Below are 22366 nucleotides of genomic sequence, written 5' to 3' on the forward strand. Positions count from 1 at the left end.
TGCCCATTGCTCTATCAACACACTCTTTTAAAAATGTGATGTGATATTTCTTTTCTTTCAGGAGGAGGATGAGAATGCTGGAGCTGATTCTGAACTCGAGGAGTCTGAGGAGTCTGAGCCAGAGGAGCTGGAAGATATTGGCCTTTCAAAGGTGGAAGAGAAGCCAGTCGCTTCTCCAAGTAAAAGTCTTTCTGGACCTCCACTGGCTTCAGGGAACAAAAGCAACCGGCAGCCGACGGCCCGTTCTAGTGAGGAGGTATGAAAATGGTGACAACCATACTGCCATAGCTGATGGACTTCCAGAGTTTGCTTTTTGAATGTTTTATTGTTTAATTTGCTGACTTTGACACTGTTTCCACATGTTCAGGACCCAGGGTGGGATGTGAACAGTGCTTTTGTTGCAAATGCTGTCAATCACATTCGGCCCAAAGCTAAAAGTAAAGGAGCTCACAAATCGAAAGAGAACAAGGAAAATGAGAGCAGGACTGGAGAAGTGAGTTTAAGTGTTTATTCAGTGTCCTGTGGTTTGTTGCCATCTGTGGGCCTGATCATACTCTTGTGGGTATTAATGTAGTTTAAAAATCTGTAAGGTGCTGTCACTGTGGACTTGTATGACCGCTTTTATTCTTTCAGCTGGAAGAGCTGCCACTTTTGTGACCGATTTATGTTTCACCATACTATGCGTCTACTCAATAAGCCCAGTTCATATTATGCTGGATGCACACTTCTCGATTTTCACACGCTACAATACAGTCTAGTGTCTGTTTAGCTTCTGCTGTGTGCACATTACTCAACGGATCGGCGACAGGGGGTCACACAATACACAACATTTCAATTGGAAGAATTGCAGACAACTCTGTCTGGTCTACAAACTACGTTTCATAACCACTCAAATGGGAATTGATACAGGAAATGGCATTGAATCACACGTGGTTCTTTTGCGAGACTGGATTTCTTCTCGTTGAAATGATGAGAAACAGAAGAATCTGAATGAGAGAATGGTTGCTTGCAGGAGCCATGCTTGTAATGTTCTGTTGCAGATCTATGACTCCTCCCTGTGAACTTTCCCTTGCTCTGTATCTTGCTCTCTCATTGGCTGTAGCTCATCGCAGATTTAATTTCCGATCAAAACACATTTCACACTTCATGACTGAGTCGCAAAGACCGGTCCAGATATTTAGCAGGCTAAATATTTCAGATATTTCAAATATTTCAGTTTTCTTTGATCATACACTACGCAATTGTCACTAACAAGAAGAAGCCCCAGTTGCCTCTGATTTTGCACATTTGTTTATTTCCACAAAACTGTCGCCAAAATCGTGCTGTGTCTCTCAGTTTGATTTATTGCAGTGTCTCATTTCTTTCAGTTGCGTTGTGCTCTTAAGACATATAAAATTTAAAATAGACTTAAAACGGTAATTAAAAAAAAATGCATAGCGAGACCAATGTGTTTCATTGATTTTGAAAATACTGCATGTAGTTTTGCATATGCCTTGTTCCTGTACAGCTGTCTTTTTTTGTGAAATATTTTGTTAAATAACGCTGTTTCTTTACATTTGATTTGTTTTTTTGTTTGTTTTTTTCTTAGTTACGTTTAGTGTACACTCGTTCAAACATTTGGGAACAGAAACATTTTGGAGAAATGAAAATACTTTTGTTCAAGTTTACATTAAATTGATCAAAAGAGACACTTATGTTACAAAAGATTTCTATTTCAAATAAATGCTGTTAAACTTTCTTCTCATAAAAGAATCCTGAAAAAAGTGAATGGTTTCCACATAAACATTAATCAACACAACTGTTTTCAACACTGATGATAATAATACGGAATGTTTCTTGAGCAGCAAATCAGCATATTATAATGATTTCTGAAAAATCATGTGACATTGATGCCAAAGCTGAATTTTCAGCATCATTACTCCAGTCTTCACTGGAATAAATTTTAAAATATTAAAATATGATATTTTAAAGGGGTCATGAATTGAGAAATCAAAAGTTCCTTGATCTTTTGACATACAAGAGGTCATTGTACTGTACAAATATCCTGTACATTTCGGAACTCAAAACCTCATTAGTCCAAAAACGGCTTAATCCAAGCTTCCAAAAGTAATTGTTTCAGATTTTGTCACATTATTACATCATAGTGTGATGAAAGACCTGCTCTGCAGAAGCTCAATGCCTACTTCTACATTATTGCCTCTTTAGTCCCGCCCACCGATTTGCACGTCATGTAGTAGTAAATACAAAACTGACGCAAACACAGGATTGCTACATCAATGCAACTACAGTGATTTCTCTGAGTACAAGACATTTTGAAGTGCCAAGTTGTGGATAAACAGTCTTTGTAATTCCTTCCTTGTGATCCTTAACATTAAGGAAACGCCTATAAACGTTATTTTTAACAAAGTACCAGTCAGATCCATTAAGACACGGATCGTGTTCACTTAATTTTACTTCAGATTCATTCATAAACAAGACATATTTCGACGCAGGCTTTTCAGAGACTGAAAATAAAAGATGATGTTGTGATGACTATTGGATCAGACAGAAATTTCGAGATATTTTTCAACATCAAAGTTTTCAAAACAATTCCATTCGTTTAATGGCGGGACGTTGAAATTTTAATATGCAAATCTGCTACCCAGTCAATTAATTTGACTATTAAAATTGAGATGCAGCCAATGCTTTTGGGTTATGTCACATTCTTCCTGATTTTGTCACACAGCAGTACTGTTTGTTCATACTTTTTGGTATTTACATATTTGAATGTCTTTCATGCAGCTTTAAATGTGTTTCTTTTTCGCTTTAACAAAATGGATAAGTCGGTTATGTCAGTGGTAATCAGTAGCATGCCTATGCAATACATTGACATTTATGAAATTAACCCGTAATTAATATATTATCCTTGTATATTATTGTAATATATAATTAACCCGAAATTAATATATTGTACTTTTTTTTTAACAGGTCATTGGCTTATCAGACGTTAAAACTAAAAGGAGTGCCTTACTAGTAGGTGTGTAATTCCTTGTCTTTCTCACACACAAAAAAACACATTACTTGTCAGATTAGAGAAAGGAGGTATATCCAGTATGTGAATGTTTTTTTTTTTCAGCCTAAAATTAAAATGGTCATTATTTGCTTACTACCATGTTGTTTCAAACTTCTATAGTTTCTTTCTTCCATGGAGCACAGAACGTGAAACTTTGTAAAAGTCTTGGATACTCTTTGGATAACGAATTAAATTTCATCAATTGGCATCAGAAGACCTTTGCGTTCTCCCAAGAAACTTTGGGTTTCCTCGCAAAACCTTGGCGTTCTCCCGAGAAACTTTGGGTTACCTTGAGAAATGTATACGTTCTCCTGAGAAACTTTGGGTTTCCTCACAAAACCTTGGCGTTCTCCCGAGAAACTTTGGGTTTCTTCAATGTATGCACTCTCCTAATAAACTTTGGCTTTCCTTGCAAAACCTTTGAATTCCCCCGAGAAACTTTTGGTTTCCACGCGAAACCTTTGCGTTCTCCTGAGAAACATTGGCTTTCCTCGCAAAACCTTTGCGTTCTCCCGAGAAACTTTGGAGTTCCTCGCAAAACCTTTGCGTAATCCTGAGAATTAACCGGAAGCCGCTCCTGTGGCCATCCGTTGAGACAACGCTATATCCTTTTAATGCTGCTGTTGTGTTTGCTCTGCGACACTCAGCTTTTTGTAAAAGAGCAAGTTTCTCGAGGCGTTGTTGCAAATGCCTCCGTTCTTCATGCACCTCCTGCGGAGCTCATCTACACGAGGATGACGGGCACGCGGAGTGCGCCAGGTGCACTCTGCTGCGGGCTGTTCTCACTGCGAGAGCCTTTCCATCTCAGCGCTGCGGATCCGGTTTGCTCTCTTTCAAGATGGCGACACCGCTCTTCCTAATCTTCCTTTCCCGGCGCTACTTCAGCCACGGAAAAAGAAGCGCCAACGGTAGCCTGAACACATGGAGTTAAGCGAGCCCACGCCGGCCACGTGCCTCGCTTTCTCCTTCACAATCTTCTCCGGTCCTGTTTACTCAGGCAGACCAGCGCCCCTCCCCTCATGCGACGGGCCTTCGGCGGATCGGATGAAGAGCACAACAGCCTCTTCATTGCTTCGTCTGAGGAGGAATGGTCGGCCTCGGTGGACCCCGCCCTCTCACAATCCTGTGCTAGCGCTACAGCTAACATTACCAGGACTAATTCGAACACCGAAATGCTGCGCATCCTCACTGCAACCGTTTCTGACTTCGGTCTCGAATGGGCCTCGCCCGAGGACACGCCCCGGAGTCGGCTGGATGGATGGTTTGTGGCAGGGCGCCAGCAGCCTCAAACCAGCGCCCTTCTTCCCTAAAGATCACAAAGAACTCGTGAAGTCATGGCGCGCGCCATACTCAGCTTGCACGAGAGCTTCCACTTCCGCTATGCTCTCCTCTGTTGACGGCGCAGCGGAAAAAGGATATGAGAAATTGCCGCCACTCGAGGAAGCAGTCGCTGCCCATCTGTGTCCACGCACTGCTGCTGGCTGGAGATCGAGAGCGGTGCACCCCTCGAAGCCCTACCAAAACACCTAAGCCCTCGCTGGGCGCGCTTTCTCCGCTTGCGGTCAGGCTGCATCGGCTTTGCACACCATGGTGGTGTTGCAAGTGTATCAGGCAAAACTTCTCCAGTCGATGGACAAGTCTGGCCCGAACCCTGAGGCATTCCGTGACCTGCGCAGTAGAGGCTGACATTTTTTCGGGAATCCCACGGGTCACGGGATTCCCGTGGGATTCCTGCAGGATGGGAGTCATCTTTGCTATCAATCACGGGATTTGGACGGTACAGGATAAATGGTTAACGGGAGCAGACGGGAGCGGGAATCAACCAATAGCAAAGACGACAAAAAAAGAAAAAAGTAAATGCATCATTTTGTAGTTTCCTTTTAATACGCCTACAATGTAACGCAATTAAAAAATAACTACACGACCCAGCCGTCCCAGAAGCCATCAGTGCTTTTTGTCACGGCTTACCGCCGAAATTCAAAGAGCAGTGATGGAGGGAGCTAACAGCCGCGGAGAAGTCGATGTGGCAAAAAATGATTTACAGCGCAAAGTCAGAAGTAATGACATGTCTATTAAGTTCACAGAACTGGTCGGAAAGTCTGAAATATTAATTAAGTTTATGAGAGTAGAATGTGACGGTGATAGCACAATGTACGCTGCTTGTAAGACATGCTTAGTCTTAGTCAAGTACGCAAGTGATTCAGGGACGAGCGGTCTGAAGAAGCACACTTGCAAGGCAAATTCGGGAAAGAATCAGGCAAGCATCGCTTCGTTCATCAAGCGAAAATTGCCGTATATGGGAGCGGTACAGGAGCGGGAGTCAGTTAACAGGAGCGGGATGGGATTGGGAGTCAATTTACCAGGAGCGGGATGGGATGGGATTATTTTTTAAACTTTGGTCTGGGAGTGGGACGGGACAAGATTTCTTTCTATGGGAGTGGGACGGGACAGGAGTGAAAATCCACTCCCGTGTCATCCTCTACTGCGCAGCACCACAGATCTAGTGCTGTGCAATACAAAGGCTACCGCCCAGGCCATCGTCAGAGGCATGGCTAACCTCGCCGTGCTCGAGTGCCACCTCTGGTTGAACCTCACAGACAACGAGGCGGACAGAACGGCGTTCCTCGACTCTCCTGTCTTCAGCACCGGTCTCTTTGGCCCGGCGGTTAAAGGGTTTTCTGAGAGGTTTACTGAGGCACAGAAGTCTTCTCAAGCTATGAGACACTTCCTGCCTAAACGCTCCAGTTCTTCTTCGAGGCGTCACAAGATCACGCCTCCTCCATAGCCAGCGAAACCAGCGCCTCAGGTCTCCCAGCCCCACCCTGCGGCTGATACCCATAGTCACTCAAGGTCAGCTAAACGCAACCCCCCGTCCCGGCGCCAGGGCACCCGACCCCTCATTGTGTTGGACCTTGAGCCGCCGAAGCCCTCCTAGCTGCAGGATAAAAGAGAGAGGGTCTGAGTCCCGCACTAGCCGGACCGCCCTTAAAAAGAGCTTGTCTAAAATTCACAGCTCCCTGTTCTTATCAGGCAGCTGGAGTTTTTCACACTGTAGTCAATGGGCCCGTTGCGCTGCACACGCCCCTACAAACAAACGCTGTTTTTACAGCGACCCAAATAAAGCACAAAAAGAGTAGGTTTTTAAACACACAACACCCGGGTAATCGGTCCCCTTCATTTATATAGCGCTTTTAACAATATGGACTGTTTCAAAGCAGCTTTACAGTGATAATAGGAAATTGAAGTAACACAGATTGTTTTGGCTTTACAGCAGCTCTAGAATAAAGTTTAGTCCAGCTAAAGTTAGTTTTGATTGGTTAGCTTCCGTTGCAACTATCATTAGTTATTAACTTAGGGGCCTTTATCAGATCCGGATACGGCCTGGATCTGGCGGATTGCGGTAAACCTCGGGATTAACAGAGATACTAATATTAACGTAGACGCCATCCTTCTTATGATGTATAAAGTACATCTGGATTTATGGGAAGGGTTCCCGGTTTCAGCTGATCTATACTATGCAGCCCTAACATTGAATTATGAAGTCTATAATGTGTTATGTGTATGCTAAGCCAAAGAGATGTGTTTTTAGTGTAGATTTTAACTGACAGACTGTGTCTGTTTCCCGGACAATGTTAGGAAGATTGTTCCAAAGTTTTGGTGCTAAATAGGAAAAGGATCTACCGCGAGCAGTCGATTTTGATGTTCTAGGTATTATCAACTGGCCAGAATTTTGAGATTGCAATAGACGTGAACGACTCTAATGTGTTAGGAGTTGTCACTCTATCTCTCTGTCGGAGTTGTCACTCTATCTCTCTGTCGGGTTTGTCAAAACAACCCAAAAGAGAACATGTGCACAAAACATAACACAAGGGTATTAGGTCCCCCTATGCTAGGTGACCCAGCCCGAATATATGTTCAAACCCTAGCCACAAGGGCCCAGGCCTGGCAGGCCATCCCCGATGTATCAAACTGGGTTATGAACATTATAAAGCGAGGCTACTCTCTCCAATTCGCTCGCAGACCCCCACGTTTTCAGGCGGTCATTGAGACCTCGGTGAGAAGCAGCGTGGCTCACGTGCTACGCAACGAAGTGCAAAATCTACTACCAAAAGGGGCGATCAAACCAGTCCCCCCTGCGCTGAGCCGGTCAGGGTTTTACAGCCGTTACTTTCTTGTACCAAAGAAGGACGGTGGCACCCGCCCCATATTAGATCTGAGACATCTGAACAAAGCCCTCATGAGACAGCCATTCAGAATGATTATTACTAGGGGTGTGACGAGACACAACTCACGAGACGAGACACGAGATTGGGTTCACGAGAACGAGACGAGACAAGATTTTTTTCAGAAATCCTCAATGACAAAATTCATGACTGGAAAATTTTTCTGCAGGTGCATTTTGAAATGTTTTAACATTTTAAATTATAATCTTCTAATGCATGTAATTTTAGGTCTACTTAATGAGTATGAATTATCCAATGCCTTGAAAGAAAACAAAATGCAATATTTTACTTTAACTTTTAAATTCGTGATCGCGTGGCCTAGAAATCTAGACCCACCTTAGCGGCAGCCAAATGTATTTTGCAGCCATTGTAGTGTAGCATTGTTGGCTTTCGAGCTGGAAAAACCAAACTCTAGTCAGGCCAATCACATCGTATATAGAGTTGGCGGGCTTAACATAATGACAGCAGAGTTGTGACGGTTCCGCGTGAATTCCCTGCTACTTGAAAACAAAGAAGATGACCGCTGCTGCTGGCGAACAGCGGTCCTTGGAATCGGCTTTGGCCGTGACTTTGGAGGACTTGGAGTTATGCTTTTCTTTGAGAAAAGAACAAAGAACAGGACTTAAGTCATTCTTAACCCTTTGATGCACAACATGGGTCTAAATAGACCCGACTGAGTTTTCATTTTCTCTATCTTTGCAAGAAATTAATTTCATCATTCAGTATTCCAGGTATTCCTCAATTCACTTGTTTTTGATCATCACAAATTCTTATTTTTATTTTTACTTTCTTACTTTTTCAATAAAAATAGTTTTTGTATCGCAACCCTTCTAATGCGAAACATGGGTGTTTTCTTTGCTGAATCTTTAAAATATATGTATTTTATCATTTGTTATTCCAGGTATTGATTAAATATCTTGTTTTTTATTTCCACAAATCATTGTTTATGTTTCCTTTCTTACTTTATGAACAAACACAGTTTTTGTATTTCTACATCAATTTTACATGCATCGGTCAAAAATGACCCGTATTCATTTCCTATGTTATTTCAGTCATGGCTAAGTGTTTCTTTGCTGAATCTTTAAAATATAAATATTTAATGAATATCGGGAATAACAAATGATAAAATACATATATTTATGTTTCCTTTCTTACTTTATATACAAACACAGTTTTTGTATTTCTACATCAAATATGGGTCAAATATGACCCATATAGAAACCTTTGATATTTGCACATTTTTGCATGTAGGAACATATTTACTGCATAAATACTATTATTACATAATACTATTCACCTGCCACACATTTCCGGCTCAACACAGCTGCTTTTGTAGATTTGATGCAAATCTTATTTTATTTTAACCACAGAAAATATTGGTCGGTTTTGTTGATGGTGAGAGGGGTTTACACGCGCTTCAAGAGGCACACACGCACATTTGCACACACACAAAAGTTCTCTCGCTCTCTCTCTCCCTCTCTGTCGTGCGCGGACTACACGGTTTGGAGCTCGGGATCTCTAGATTCCGGGAGATTTGTAACTAATTTGCGGGCATCAGTGAGCCGCTATCAATATGCGGGAGACTCCTGGAACTTCCGGGAGACTTGGGATGTCTGCAACAATGTTGTAAAAAAACTCACTTGCGGCACCCTCCTCCCCCTTAACACCGCTGCTCATGTGCATTTGTTATTATCGGAGCCGGCCAACTTTATCGTGTGGAGCTATACCAAGGTGGGTAATACATCATACACATTGAGGGCGGCGTGTGTGTTTATGTCGAATTGCCGCAAAGCAGTTTGTGTTTCTCGCTCGTTCTCGCTTCTCACAAGACTCCCTGTTTCCAACTTACTGGGACGTTAGTCCCCATGTTGCAAGGTTGGTTTTCCACCTAGGAACGTTGGGGGGAGCAGGGATAGTCACTATACTCACCAGAACAGGTTATTAAACCATCCAAATGAATTCTAAACGCTTTTATTAAGTTGAAATAGTTGCCGAATTCCCCTTTTAAAGCTTATTTACATGTAATAGGCTTAAAAGTTCTATTAAGAAATGTATATTCTTGAATAAGCCATTATGTTGAAATGGTTCGATGTGTTAAGAGTTTAGGGTCCTTTTTTTCCCCCGCCTTTTTGATTTTAAAATCTGTAACTGTCAAAGCCACCTGAAATAACATAGGAAATGAATATGGTCATTTTAGACCTGTGTATGTAAAATTGATGTAGAAATACAAAAACTGTGTTTGTTTATAAAGTAAGAAAGGAAACATAATGATTTGTGGAAATCAAAAACAAAGATATTTAATGAATACCTGGAGTAACAAATTATAAAATACATATATTTTAAAGATTCCGCAAAGAAACACTCAGTCATGATTGAAATAATATAGGAAATGAATACGGGTCATTTTAGACCCGTGTATGTAAAATTGATGTAGAAATACAAAAACTGTGTTTGTTTATAAAGTAAGAAAGGAAACATAAACATAATGATTTGTGGAAATCAAAAACAAGATATTTAATCAATACCTGGAATAACAAATGATAAAATACATATTTTAAAGATTCAGCAAACAAACATTCAGCCATGACTGAAATAATATAGGAAATTAATACGGGTCTTTTTAGACCCATGTTGTGCATAAGAAGGGATATCCATTGCTTGTGCATCAAAGGCTTAAAAAAGGAAGATGTGTTCGGAGTTTTGCCGACCGGATACGGCAAAAGTTTAATATATCAACTAGCTCTGCTGGTGGGAAAACGCATGGGACTCACTCTGCCACAACCGTGCGTTGCTCTGTTTGATTATAGCGCTATCCTATTGCGTGCCGTTTATCCCGCCCCTCGGAGGCATGCCATGGATATCTTGCTGTGGGTCAGTGAACTGTGATTCTCACTGCACTGACGGCTTCTCTTGCTGGATGAGCAAAGCAGACTTTTACATTAGTTTATAATGTTTTTTTTTTTAATAAAAACAGCAAAACGACACTGTGTGAGTGTCAGAATGTGAGTGTAGCGGTGGAATATTTTATGCTTATTTCACCCTCACGCTCCGTCATGGTGATAATAATAATTACCAAACAAATCCTTGTGCAGGTTCGCCCGGTGGATTGTTTTTTTACGGTGGACCTGAAAGATTCTTACTTTCACATTTAGATAACGTCCAGCCACAGGCCATTCTTGAGATTCGCCTTCGAGGGAAGGGCATATCAATACACGGTCCTGCCATTCGGTCTGTCCCTAGCACCCCATACATTTACGAAGTGCATGGACGCAGCGCTTTCCCCCCTGAGGCAACGGGGAGTGCTTGTGCTGAATTATCTCGACGATTGGCTCGTTATGTCTCAGTCGAGGACCGAATTATTGACACACAGATCCATGATACTCAGCCATTTGGAATGTCTGGGTCTCAGGATCAATTATTCCAAGAGCTGTTACCTAGGGACCTGAATGTAATCTTTTTGGGCACAGTTATCGGCCGCCTGCACATTATGGTGAACCAGCGCTGTGTGAGAGCTCTGGTCCCTAGGAAAGCCCAAAACTGGTTCCAGTCAGGTGTAATTATGGGTGTGGCCTCCAGGAGGAAAGTGATTTTCACAGACACCTCCAACCAAGCGCTGCACGAGGGCAAGCCTGTCTCCGGCTTCTGGCTGAGCCAGGAGAAGAGCTTATATATCAACTGCCTGGAAATGAGAGCAGTTTGGTTAGCCCTGAATGCATCTCTGTCAGACCTCAGGAGACACCACATCTTCATTCGCACGGACATGTCGGTGGTACCCTATATAAATCGCCAGGGTGGCCTCAGATCAGGCAGCCTGTTTGTCATGGCCAGAAAGCTCCTCCTTTGGTCGCATGCCAACCTGCGCTCCCTGAGAGCTGTGCAGGTCCCAGGAGTCCAAAACGTGGGTGCTGACATGCTGTCTCGAGACAACACTCCCCCAGGCAAGTGGTCTCTCAACTCACAGACGGTTCGTCTGATATGGAGTGTGTTTGGCAGGGCAGAGGTCGACCTCTTCGCCTCAAGGAACAACACTCACTGCACAACGTTCTTTTCAAAGAACAGGGACGCGCTGGCCCACCCATGGCCCAGACGACCGCTGTATGCATTCCCGCCGGTCTCTATGGTCCCTCAAGTCATCAGATGGATCAGGGAGAGCAGAATCTCAGTCCTCCTAGTAGCCCCCCTCTGGAAAACCCAAGGGTGGTGTCCGGAGCTGGCACGGATGATGGACACTGTTCCCTGGCCAGTGCCAATGAGGAAGGACCTCCTCACACAGGCGAACGGGACAATCTGGCACCCTCGCCCCGACTGATGGGCCCTCCATGTATGGCCCCTGAACGGGTATCCGGGGACCTCCCAGAAAAAAAAGTCTTAAATACCATCACTGAGGCTAGAGCACCGTCTACAAGACGCCTCTATGCTCTGAAGTGGTCAGTATTCGCTGGCTGGTGCTCAGCTAGACACTTTGAGCCCCACTCATGCAAAGTATCAGTGGTGCTCTCTTTCTTACAAGAGCTTTTGGATGCGGGTCGCTCCCCATCCACGCTCAAAGTGTGTGTGGTAACCATGGCAGCTCACCATTCTCCTGTGGCTGGCCAGTCGCTGGGGAGAAACGACCTTATCGTTTGTTTTCTCAAAGGAGCCAGGAGGTTGAACCCCCCCAGGCCTCCCTCTATACTGGCATGGGACCTTTCCACGGTCCTGCCGTTCGAACCACTAGTCGGTTGATCTCACACCACTTTCGCTGAAGACTGCTCTGCTGCTGGCTTTGGCATCAGTCAAGCGAGTGGGGGATTTGCAGGCGCTCTCTTTGAGCCCTTCCTGCCTGGAATTTGGGATAAATGACTCATTCTCAAGCCATGGCATGGTTATGTACCTAAGGTGCTCTCAACCCCGTTCAGAGCTCAGGTTATTACATTATTAGCACTTCCACCCTCGGAGAATGATGGGGAGGCTAATCTACTTTGTCCGGTTAGGGCTCTAAAAATATACTTTGTGTTCTGCACCATTTAGGCAGTCAGAACAGCTTTTTGTTTGCTTTTGCGGCCGCACCAAAGGGGTTCTGGTCACGAAGCAGAGACTATCCAGATGGATAGTGGACGCCATCTCGCTGGCATACGCCTCTGTGGGCCAGGTTTGATCCATAGTACAATTAACAATTCAAGATATTTGTGCAGCGGCTGGCTGGTCCTTGCCATCCACGTTTGTCCGATTTTATAATCTGGAGGTACCTTGCCTGCAGGCCAGGTTCCTCTCAGTATGATATTTAACCCGAGTTTGTTTATCTGTCTAGCATGTTACTGTCCATAAGCACAAGTAGTCTCAGGACGGTTATGAGCCCCAGTTTTTATTTATGAACCCGACTCTGTCTGGTTAGGGTCACTATACTGGGAGACTGATTATGGCTTGTTCTGTTGAGCCTCGGGGTGTTCTCTCGGCTCAAGTTGATTCAACCAGTTGCTAATGTGCGGCATTTTACATTGCATCCCCACTGCGTATTAGCTATGCAATACGAAGTGACCATTCTTGAAAGGGAACGTACTCGGTTACTAACGTAACCTCGGTTCCCTGATAGTAAGGGAACGAGTATTGCCGCACTATTGCAGTCTGTCAGGATGTCGCTTCAGTTGATTTAAACCTGATATTTTGGCCGAAATGAGTGATCTTTATAGGCTTAGGCCACGCCCATTTAGGCACGCTCTGACGTATTCGGCGCCAAGTCAGTTGATCGGGTCTCTCGTCTGAGGCGCGTGGCCATTGGATATGCAGTTGCTGCAGCACAGCCAATGAGCGAGCAAGACGCTCTGCTGTGTTCACTGTGCAGCTGCACTGCGTTTCAAATTGTTGCTTAAATTTTTTGAGGAAAAGGGGTTTTCCCCCCACTTCGTATTAGCTATGCAATACTCGTTCCCTTACTCTCAGGGAACCAAGGTTACGTTAGTAACGAGTGCGGTTTCTTGGCAAATCCTTTGTGTTCGCCTGAGAAACCCTTTGCGTTCTCCTGAGAAACTTTGGGTTTCCTCGCAAAAACTTTGTCTTCTCCCGAGAAGCTTTGGGTTTCTACGCAAAAACTTTGCGTTGTCCTGAGGAACTTTGAATATCCTTGTTTTGTTCCCCAAGAAAACTGAGATTTTCTGAGAAAAGCTAAGTTTCTCGGGTGAACGCAAAGGTAATGCATGAAACCTCTGGGTTTCCTCGCAAAAACTTTGCGTTCTCCTGAGAAATTCTGGGTTTCCTCGCAAAAGTTGTGTGTTCTCCCGAGAAACATGGCATTTGTTCGCCAAACTTTGCATTTCTCAAAGTCTCACAAAGTTTTCTTGGGGAGCACACAACTTTTGCAAGGAAATTCAAAGTTTCTCTGGGAAACGCAAAACATTTGCGAGACAACACAAAAGCATTGAAATAATGTTTCCTCCCATCTCACCCCCCCCCTTTCACCATGTCCCTTTAGGGGCTCCTTACTTTGGACTTTGACAGCCCCATTCCACATTCACTTTCATTATATGAAAAAGATATTCCAGAAATGAATACACTGTGTTCCATGGAAGAAAGTCTGTTACAGTCACTACAGGTTTGGAATGTTTTTAGGTGAACTGTGTATTCACTCTTGAGTTTCACAATTAATCATTCTTAAACATTTGTGCTTTTATTCTTTACTAATGCAGTCTCCTCCATATAAATCTATGCTGTGCAAATCTGCTAAGTCTAAGTATTTTTCTAATCTCATTGTAAAAAACCACCTTAGTTCTAAAGCCTTATTTTCTGTGTTAAATTCTGCTCTAAATCCCCCTGTAAATGTGATTTCAAATCCCTCAATGTCATTATGTGAAGGTTTCTCTAGGTTTTTCTTTGAGAAGATCACCTCTCTAAGATCAGTTATAACCATCTACTAATGTCGCACCTGAACTGTGTTGTTCTTCAGCCATATGGAGTGTCTTTGACCCAGTTTCTCCCTTGTCTCTCAATGAAATTATTGACCATTTGAAACCTTCATTCGGCTCTCATGATGTTCTTTCTCCCCATATTTTGAAACAAATGTTTATTCGGTTGGAACATGTTTGGTGTCTTTTCTGAATAAATACTTGAGCACATCCATGATATCTTAAAACAAGCTACTGTTACACCTCTTCTCAAGAAACCTTCACTTAATGATAGGGATTTTAATAGTTTTGGACCTATCTCAACACTTCCTTCTATTGCAAAAGCACTGGAGAAAACGGTTCTCATTCAACTCCAGTCTTTTCTTAGCTTAAATCAAACTTTTGAAACATGCCTAGAGGAAGTGAAAATGTGGTTTTCTCAATTTCTTATTTCTGAATGAATCTAAAACCGAGGTTATAGTCTTTGGCCCCCATGAAAACTTTTAAGAACAGAAACATTGACCTGGATTACCTTTCTCCTACTTCATCGCACATTAAAGTAACACTATGTAGTTTTTCAACCTTCATAATAGATTTCCAAGACCCTTGTGATGGTACATCGACTTACAATAGGTTAAATGATACGTCTGCCATAGCCTGACGTGGTCTGTATCGCTTTTACTGGCACTATGTAACTTCGGGTTTTGGGTAGTAACCGGAGCACAAAGAGAACTACAAAATTCGACTGCTTTACGGCATAAATAGTTTTTCTTCGTTTGTGATGTCTTTCATAAAATCATGCATCATACTCTACCTTGTCTGTGGCCATTGTTGATTACAAAGCCGGTGCTGGATAAACAGCGAGCGTGTGCGTGCGACAATAAGCTGCGATAGGCTAAATTATTTACGACAGCGGTAATGGACAATTCCGCTTCCAACCTGTAGGGGGACAGCAGAGGAAAAGTTCCTTGGTGTTACTTTAAGAACTTAGGTGTTTTCTGGGATCAGAACCTCAAATTTGAAAATCAAATAAATGCTGTGATTTAGCTCTTGTTTTTTTTCCAGCTACGTCTTCTCTCTAAGGTCAAAACCTCTCTCTCTGAGAAAACATTAGAGATTGCTATCCATGCGCTCATTACATCGCGTTTGGATTATTGCAACTCTCTCTACTATGGCATGCCCAAATATTCTATTGCTCGTCTCCAATTAGTACAGAACGCTGCTGCAAAATTCCTCAAAAGAAAACGTAAATTCAATCAAGTTTCTATCTTAAAATCACTGCATTGGCTACCTGTGCATTGTAGAATTGAGTTTAAAATTGTTCTCTTTGTTTTTAAAGCCTTAAATAATCTGGCACCGAGATATTTGTCTGAGCTACTCTGTCCACGCAACCCCACACGAAACCTGAGGTCTGGTGATAAGAGACTTTTGTCTGTCCCCAGATCACGGTTAAAACATAGAGGAGATGGAGCCTTTGCTACTGGCGGCCCTAGGCTGTGGAACAGCCTTCCGGTTTACGTTTACATCATAATCGGCACAGTCTTTAACTGTTTTCAAATCATTTAAAACCTTTTTTTCTTTAGCTTTTAACTCATTGTGAGTTTGTCTTGAATATGTGGCTGTTGTTGTCTTTTTATCTTGTGTTATGTTCAGCACTTTGGTCAGCCATGTTTGCTGTTTTTAAATATGCTATATAAATAAATACAAACTTGATAAGTCTGTCTTTCTTTTCACTCCAGAAAAAGGTATTCGATTCGTTCAGGAGGGCCAGTACACACAAGCTGTTAGTCTGTTTACAGAGGCCATCAAATGTGACCCGAAAGACTACAGGTGAGTCTTTGATTTGACTGAAACCATATCACATGTATTTCTATTTTTGTTGTTTTCATGAATTCACTCTGATATTTTGGGACAGGTTTTTTGGGAATCGCTCCTACTGCTACTGTTGTCTGGAGCAGTACCCTCTGGCCCTTGCAGATGCTGAGAAGTCCATCCACATGGCTCCTGATTGGCCCAAAGGCTATTACCGTAGGGGAAGTGCACTTATGGGGCTTAAGGTGCGACCCATTGGCTTATTTAATTTTTTCTCCATTTGAAGTGAATCTGCATTTAGGGGAGTATCAATAACTTTGCATGTGTGTTTGTTTGTAATAGAGGTACAGTGAAGCTGAGAAAGCCATGGAACAGGTGCTAAAACTAGATCGAGATTGTGAAGAAGCCGTCAATGACCTCTTGTACTCTAAAGTGCAACAACTTACGGTAAAGACTGGATCTCTTATTGTATCTCAATTGGTTTACCATTGAGCTATTAGTAAGGTTTTTGGATCGATTCCCATGGAACTCACTAACAAACGTACTGATAAAATGTGTATTTTGAATGCACAAAGTTGTAGATCATTGTCACGAGAAAGCACATAAAAGCGTCCTAAATCATTTACTTATGTTTGTTGTTTCTTTTTTTTAAGTGGAACACCAATGAAAATAAACATTTCAGTATGACTCATCCAAATGTAATTTTTAGAACTGCATAACTTTGGTTGGAATAAAAACAACTTTTGTTCCATGGAAGAAAATTAGTAAAACAGGTTTTAAATAACAACAGGATGAGTAAATCATTTTCATTTTTGAGGGAATTATTCCTTTGAACTTCCGTTTAGAACAGGGTTAGCTTTAAAAATACTTCTTTGGAAATAAATATAATGCAATCCAGGAATAATGCAAAAGTAACAAATATTATTTCAGGCTTTTTCTTTCCTTTCTTCTTATTAGGATTTTGGATATGATGAGGAGCAGAGTATTCAGTTGCTGGAAAAATACGATACAGTCCAGGCTGTTGTTGCAGCGAAGGGTAAGAGCTCCTTGTCTTCCTGTCTGATTTTTCATTGAAATAAACCACTTGAGGGTGCTATTGCTACAAGCCAATTTAGTTTAAAAATAATGTGCAATGAATGACCAGAATTCACAGTATTGAATACACAGTATTCAAGTCATTTTATCACACACAGTACTGTAGAAACGGTTCTGTTATATTACAATTTAAAATAATGTTTTCTATTTTAATACATTTTAAAAGGAAATTTATTTCTGTGATGTCAAAGTTGAATTTTCAGCATCATTACATCAACATTTCTTATTATTAATCTTAAACTGTAATTCGTTTTTTGTGGAAACCATGATGTATTTTTTCAGGGTTCTTGGAATCAATTGTTCAAAAGAAAAACATTCAAATATTTTTTAATATTATAAGTCTTTACTTTTTATCAATTTAATGTGTCCTTGCTAAATAAAAGTATAAATTTCCTTAAAAAATAAAAACTTTGAATGGTAGTGTATATTATGTATTATACAGTATTGTGTATAGTATTATATACAAGTTATTTAGCCTTTAAATAATAATAAAAAAATATTTACAAATAAAAGCTACTTTATCTAATTTATTTTCTCTTTTTATTTCAAACCTGATGGATATAAACCAAAATATAATTATTCATAACAAATGATTTAGTCTGGCTTTAATGCAAAAGAAGCTTGAATACAAAATGTTGAAGTAAAATGTTAAAATCAATTGTTTTATAAATCAGTTGAAGTCTATATTATTGAGCAAGTTGCCATGTTGCTATGCCAACATAAACAACTATACTTCGCAGTTAAACAGTAAATTTCTCACGGCTAATTTGTCATGTTGTAATAAAAAATCTATATATTTTACAGCTTCAAATCAGGACTGTGCTCTCCTCCTGCCAAGGTAAGCTGATTGCAGTATTTATTTTCATATTTTTTTTATGTTGTTCTTTCCCTCTAATCCTATCTCCATATTTCTCTTTGTCTTTCTCTCACTCGCCTCCACAAGTCCTTGTAATTCCCTGTGGGTGGGCAACGTGACCACAGAACTGACAGAGAAACATCTGCGGGACCTGTTCAAATCGTGAGATCTGATGCTTTTGCAATATTTTAGTTCTAAAATGATTGCCCATGAATTTTTTTTTAATTTTTGATAATGATGTTTGCCAGTTACGGAGAAATTGACAGCATTCGGGTTCTGCATGAACGTTTCTGTGCATTTGTTAACTTTAAGAATGCCAACATGGCCTCCCGTGCAATGGAGAACCTCAATGTGAGTGAAACACTTATAATAATTCATCATTATTTATTGTTTGTTGTTGTTAGTATTATATTGTTGTAGTTGTTGTTTAAAAACTAATTTTGATCCTGAATTTGTTTAAAATGCTATTACAAATAATTATAATAATTATAGTAAATAAAATTGTAAACAAGTTTTTTTCTGAGCTGTATATTTGTAGTAGTAGTAGTAGTTTAATCAAGCCATAATCAAGCCATTTTGAGTCCTATGTATTGTTTATATACTTGAATGCGAAACCTTTTGTAAAACAGGGACATTTCATTGAGAATACCCGGCTAGTGGTTAGATATCCAGATCGACGGATTCAGAAAGTCCTCCCGACACCTGCCATTCAACAACCTGCAGGGGCTGCTGGGTAATTTATTTATTTATTTTATTTATTTAACCAGGAAGTCCCTTGAGACTGAAATCTCTTTTTCGAGGGAGACCTGGCCAAGACGGCACACCAGTTACAATTTAAGTACAAAATACAACATAGTCAACAAACAAACAAGCGTCACACATAAAAAGGAACAGGTCACATATGGCAGTTACATTCTTGAGTTATATGGCATTTTAGCATGGCCTTAAATTCATTTAATGGGACTAGATCCGTTGGATGTAGCAAATTTTGCAAGTTATTCCAAGACCATGGCGCAAAGTAAGAGAAGGCTTTTTTTCCCAGCTCAGTAAAAACCCTTGGAACCTGGTTAAAAACCCTTGGAACCTGGTTAATTCAGTCTCGATGCTATTAAAAGGATAGTTCACCCAAAAATGTTGTCCTCATTTACTCACCCTCATGTTGTTGCAAACCTGTACTAGTTTATTTCTTCTGCTGAACACAAAAGAACATTTTTTTGAAGAATCTGTATCCAGACAGTTGATCGTCCCTATTGACTTCCATAGTATTTTTATTTTTATTTCCATACTATGGAAGTCAATTGGGCCTGATAACCATTTGGTTACACATATTCTTCAAAATAAATATATATATATATATATATATATATTTATTTTGTGTGTGTGTGTGTGTGTGTGTGTGTACAGCAGAAGAAATAAATTCATACAGGTTTGGAACAACGTGAGGGTGACTAAATAATGACAGAATTTAAATTTTTGGGTGAACTTTCCATTTAATGAGAAAAGTAATTGAGGTTTCAAAAGTTTCAATATATTTTGATTCAGTTATTTTCTTCTTCAAGAAGATTTGAAAGAAATGTCCACACCAATCTGTACTACTTCCAGGCCAAGACGCAGAGGTCCTGTCAACGGAGATGAGTGTTACTTCTGGAGGACCACCGGCTGTCATTTTGGAGATAGGTGTCGGTACAAGCACATTCCCGATCATCGAGGCAAAGACTGGCAACCTTGAGTCAACACTAGCCTCCCTTCCTCTCCCTAAGAACTCTGGGAGTTGACTGCATGACTGTAGGGACTCTAATCTTCACTTTGATTATCTGTAGGTCAGGACCATCAGCATCTTACGAAAGCTCTCTTTATGCCAGAGCGCTATGAACCTCACAGGGTTTCAAAGCAGATGGGACTATGGGAAAAGTGTCTCTTTTGAGGTGAAGTTTGGGTGGTGCAGAGTGCCAGAGATTCGCTGCACCGCATCACCGTCTGCTGAGGTTTCTCTTCTCTCTTCCTGTGCCAACACCACCAACCCCAAAGAAGAGCCGTTGATCTGGTCTGACATTTGAGTTCATCCTGAGAGAATGACTGTCACATTGCATTTGAGGTCACAGACCCTCAAAATGAGGATGGGAGAATCGTACCAAAGAATAATACTATGCCATATGCAGATTTTACGTTGAGAGAGAGAGAGAGCGAGAGAGAGAAAAGGGCATTCAGGGAAAATTAGCTTTTAGTTTTGCGTGTGTGTTTTGATTTGATTCCACCACCTCAAACACACTCCAGCTGTTCATTCATCATGTTAGTAGTCATTTCTAATCGGACTAAAGATGTTTTCCCAGCTACTTCTCTCAAACAGCCCTAAATTCAAGACCTGTGAGGGCATATCAGTATTGCAAAGGGTTAGAGCAATTGTTTGAATCTTTCACATACTCATGATAAATTATTTTCAGTTCTCCTTTTTGATTTTCTTGCAGTCTTGCACTTTACTATGGTGGATGTTGTCCCCCCCTCCCCATGAGTAGATGTTTGATGAGTAGAGTCAGTCATGTTGCTAAAAGTATTGATGATTCGTGCTATTTTCTGATGGCGTGTCATTGTGATATAGATATTATTTACATTTATCTATAAATATGATCATGGTTTTACATTCATGTGATCACAAATGCAGGTTTCAGTTGTAGATTGTGTCATGCTGCTCCACACAACGCAGAAAATCTTGTGGTTTTCTATGTATATTATGCAAGAGCTCTGAGACACAGGAAACTCTTGCCTTGGCTTTGGCACTTTTCATGCCGTCAGCTGAAAGTTGATCGGGCGGTTTTCATCATTTCCTCTTTTATTTAACGTTCTTGCTCTTGGTTCAGTGGAAGAGAAGGAAATTGGCTCTTTGAGACTGTTCGTCATGTCTTCCACCTCATGACATTTTCTTGTAGAACGGCGTGCACATTTTTGTTTATATTATTATAAGTATGATAATGATTTCATCAAGCAATATTCTCTTTGTAATGCATTTGAAAACTCGTATGACCTCGTTGTGCTGTTCTGACACACTTAACCAAAGAAACACTAATGTTTACCTAGTGTACCCCAGACAAACACATCAGCTACTTTTGTACATTACACTATTTGGGACTTTTTCCTCAGTTTTTAGTTAAGACTGCATAGGGTTTTATGCAGTCTATAGTCACACTAGTGCTGTTTTGGGCTTTAAACTTCTTTTGGTACCTTGACAGTCCAGAGTGCCTTAAAAGCATTTACTTTCTTATCAGACGGGTTATTTTAGCATTCATATTTAAGCTGAGGTCCCCCATGAACAAAAAGGAGGTGTTTTATTTTATTTTATTTTAGGCTGTGAAATAGGGGACAAACTGAATAATAGCGATGTTGATTTGGGATTAAAGATTACAGCTGTGGTTCTCATTCTTGTTTTTAGTTTTTTAGTTTAATACCTTGTGTTCAAATAATTTAGTCTGACAGTGACAATTCCTCATTGTTGTGCTGCTCAAAGAGCAGTTAATAACTCAGTCATGCGTTAATGGACATTTATCACTAAAATGGAGGATTTTCTATGTAATTTTGCTTGGAATCTTTAAGAGTTTTGCTGATCTCCACATAATGAAATTGAAGGTCACATTCTCCACTTTATCTCTCTTCGTTCCTATTTTTAAGTCACATTTATGCTCCATGTTCTAATCATGTTTTCTTTTTACCCCTATTTAGCACGGAAATGGAAATAAAGGCATTGTAATAAATGTATTGAAACTTGATTTTCTTCATCCTCTTTTTTTGGGTGCAATTCAATAATACAGAGTTTGTAGCTTGCTCCACAGTACAGTAGCATGTGAAAGAAATGCCATGTTCATGTTTAGTTCAGCAATTGCTGTCCAGTTGTCATGGACATGCAGTACAGTTTAACTTGTGGCAGTCTGAAGCTTCCATTAAATTTGCCTCAACACAGTATGCCTTGTTTTATACTACATCTGTTTGGCCACTGGGATTCCCTGCAGAATTGTACTGTAACTTTTACAATAAAGCATAATTTGTTACCTATAATTAACATGAACTAGCAATGAACAATAACTATACAAATCTTATTACTCTTAATGTTAAAATAACACTTTTACTTGTGGCCCTCTAGCGGTAAAAAAACAAAAAACTGCATCAGAACATTGTTTTGGTTGTGCTTCCGCTCAGTGGCAGATAAATCTGGTTAACTGCACCTGTGAACACATTGAAAACCAAACATTCATTTTACCATAAGTGCAATATTTTATGCTGTTGTTTTGAGTAATTGGAAACACTGATATTAAAGGGTTAGGTTACCCAAAAATGAAAATGGTCCTATAATTTACTCACCCCAAAGCAATTCTAGGTGTGTATGACGTTCTTCTTTCAGCCAAACACAATCTCTACTAAGCTTTATAATGGGAGTGACATTACAAAAGTTGATTACTTTACAGCTTATAAAACATTAATTATT

At 40.8% G+C, this 22366-nt stretch overlaps 1 protein-coding gene across 3 annotated transcripts in view; it reads left to right on the forward strand.

Annotated features, from left to right (window-relative positions):
- LOC143744765 (uncharacterized) overlaps window positions 1-21653 on the forward strand; it is a 31443-nt gene extending 9790 nt beyond the window's left edge. The window contains exons 5-16 of one of the 3 annotated variants that reach the window (XM_077236404.1): window positions 62-256; window positions 368-493; window positions 2968-3016; window positions 15872-15962; window positions 16048-16189; window positions 16287-16391; window positions 16902-16980; window positions 17844-17877; window positions 17983-18057; window positions 18144-18246; window positions 18525-18628; window positions 19498-21653. In XM_077236404.1, the coding sequence (XP_077092519.1) occupies window positions 62-256; window positions 368-493; window positions 2968-3016; window positions 15872-15962; window positions 16048-16189; window positions 16287-16391; window positions 16902-16980; window positions 17844-17877; window positions 17983-18057; window positions 18144-18246; window positions 18525-18628; window positions 19498-19624 (1230 nt within the window). In that variant the 3' untranslated portion in view covers window positions 19625-21653. Of the gene's footprint in view, window positions 1-61; window positions 257-367; window positions 494-2967; window positions 3017-15871; window positions 15963-16047; window positions 16190-16286; window positions 16392-16901; window positions 16981-17843; window positions 17878-17982; window positions 18058-18143; window positions 18247-18524; window positions 18629-19454 lie in introns of all 3 variants that reach the window. The other 2 variants (XM_077236405.1, XM_077236406.1) reach the window with 2 other exon arrangements.
- Window positions 21654-22366: the final 713 nt, after the last annotated feature.

The sequence above is a fragment of the Siphateles boraxobius genome, unplaced genomic scaffold (genome assembly GCF_051911475.1).
Source record: "Siphateles boraxobius isolate OS27281-9 unplaced genomic scaffold, OSU_SipBor_1 20, whole genome shotgun sequence".
NCBI lineage: Eukaryota > Metazoa > Chordata > Actinopteri > Cypriniformes > Leuciscidae > Siphateles > Siphateles boraxobius.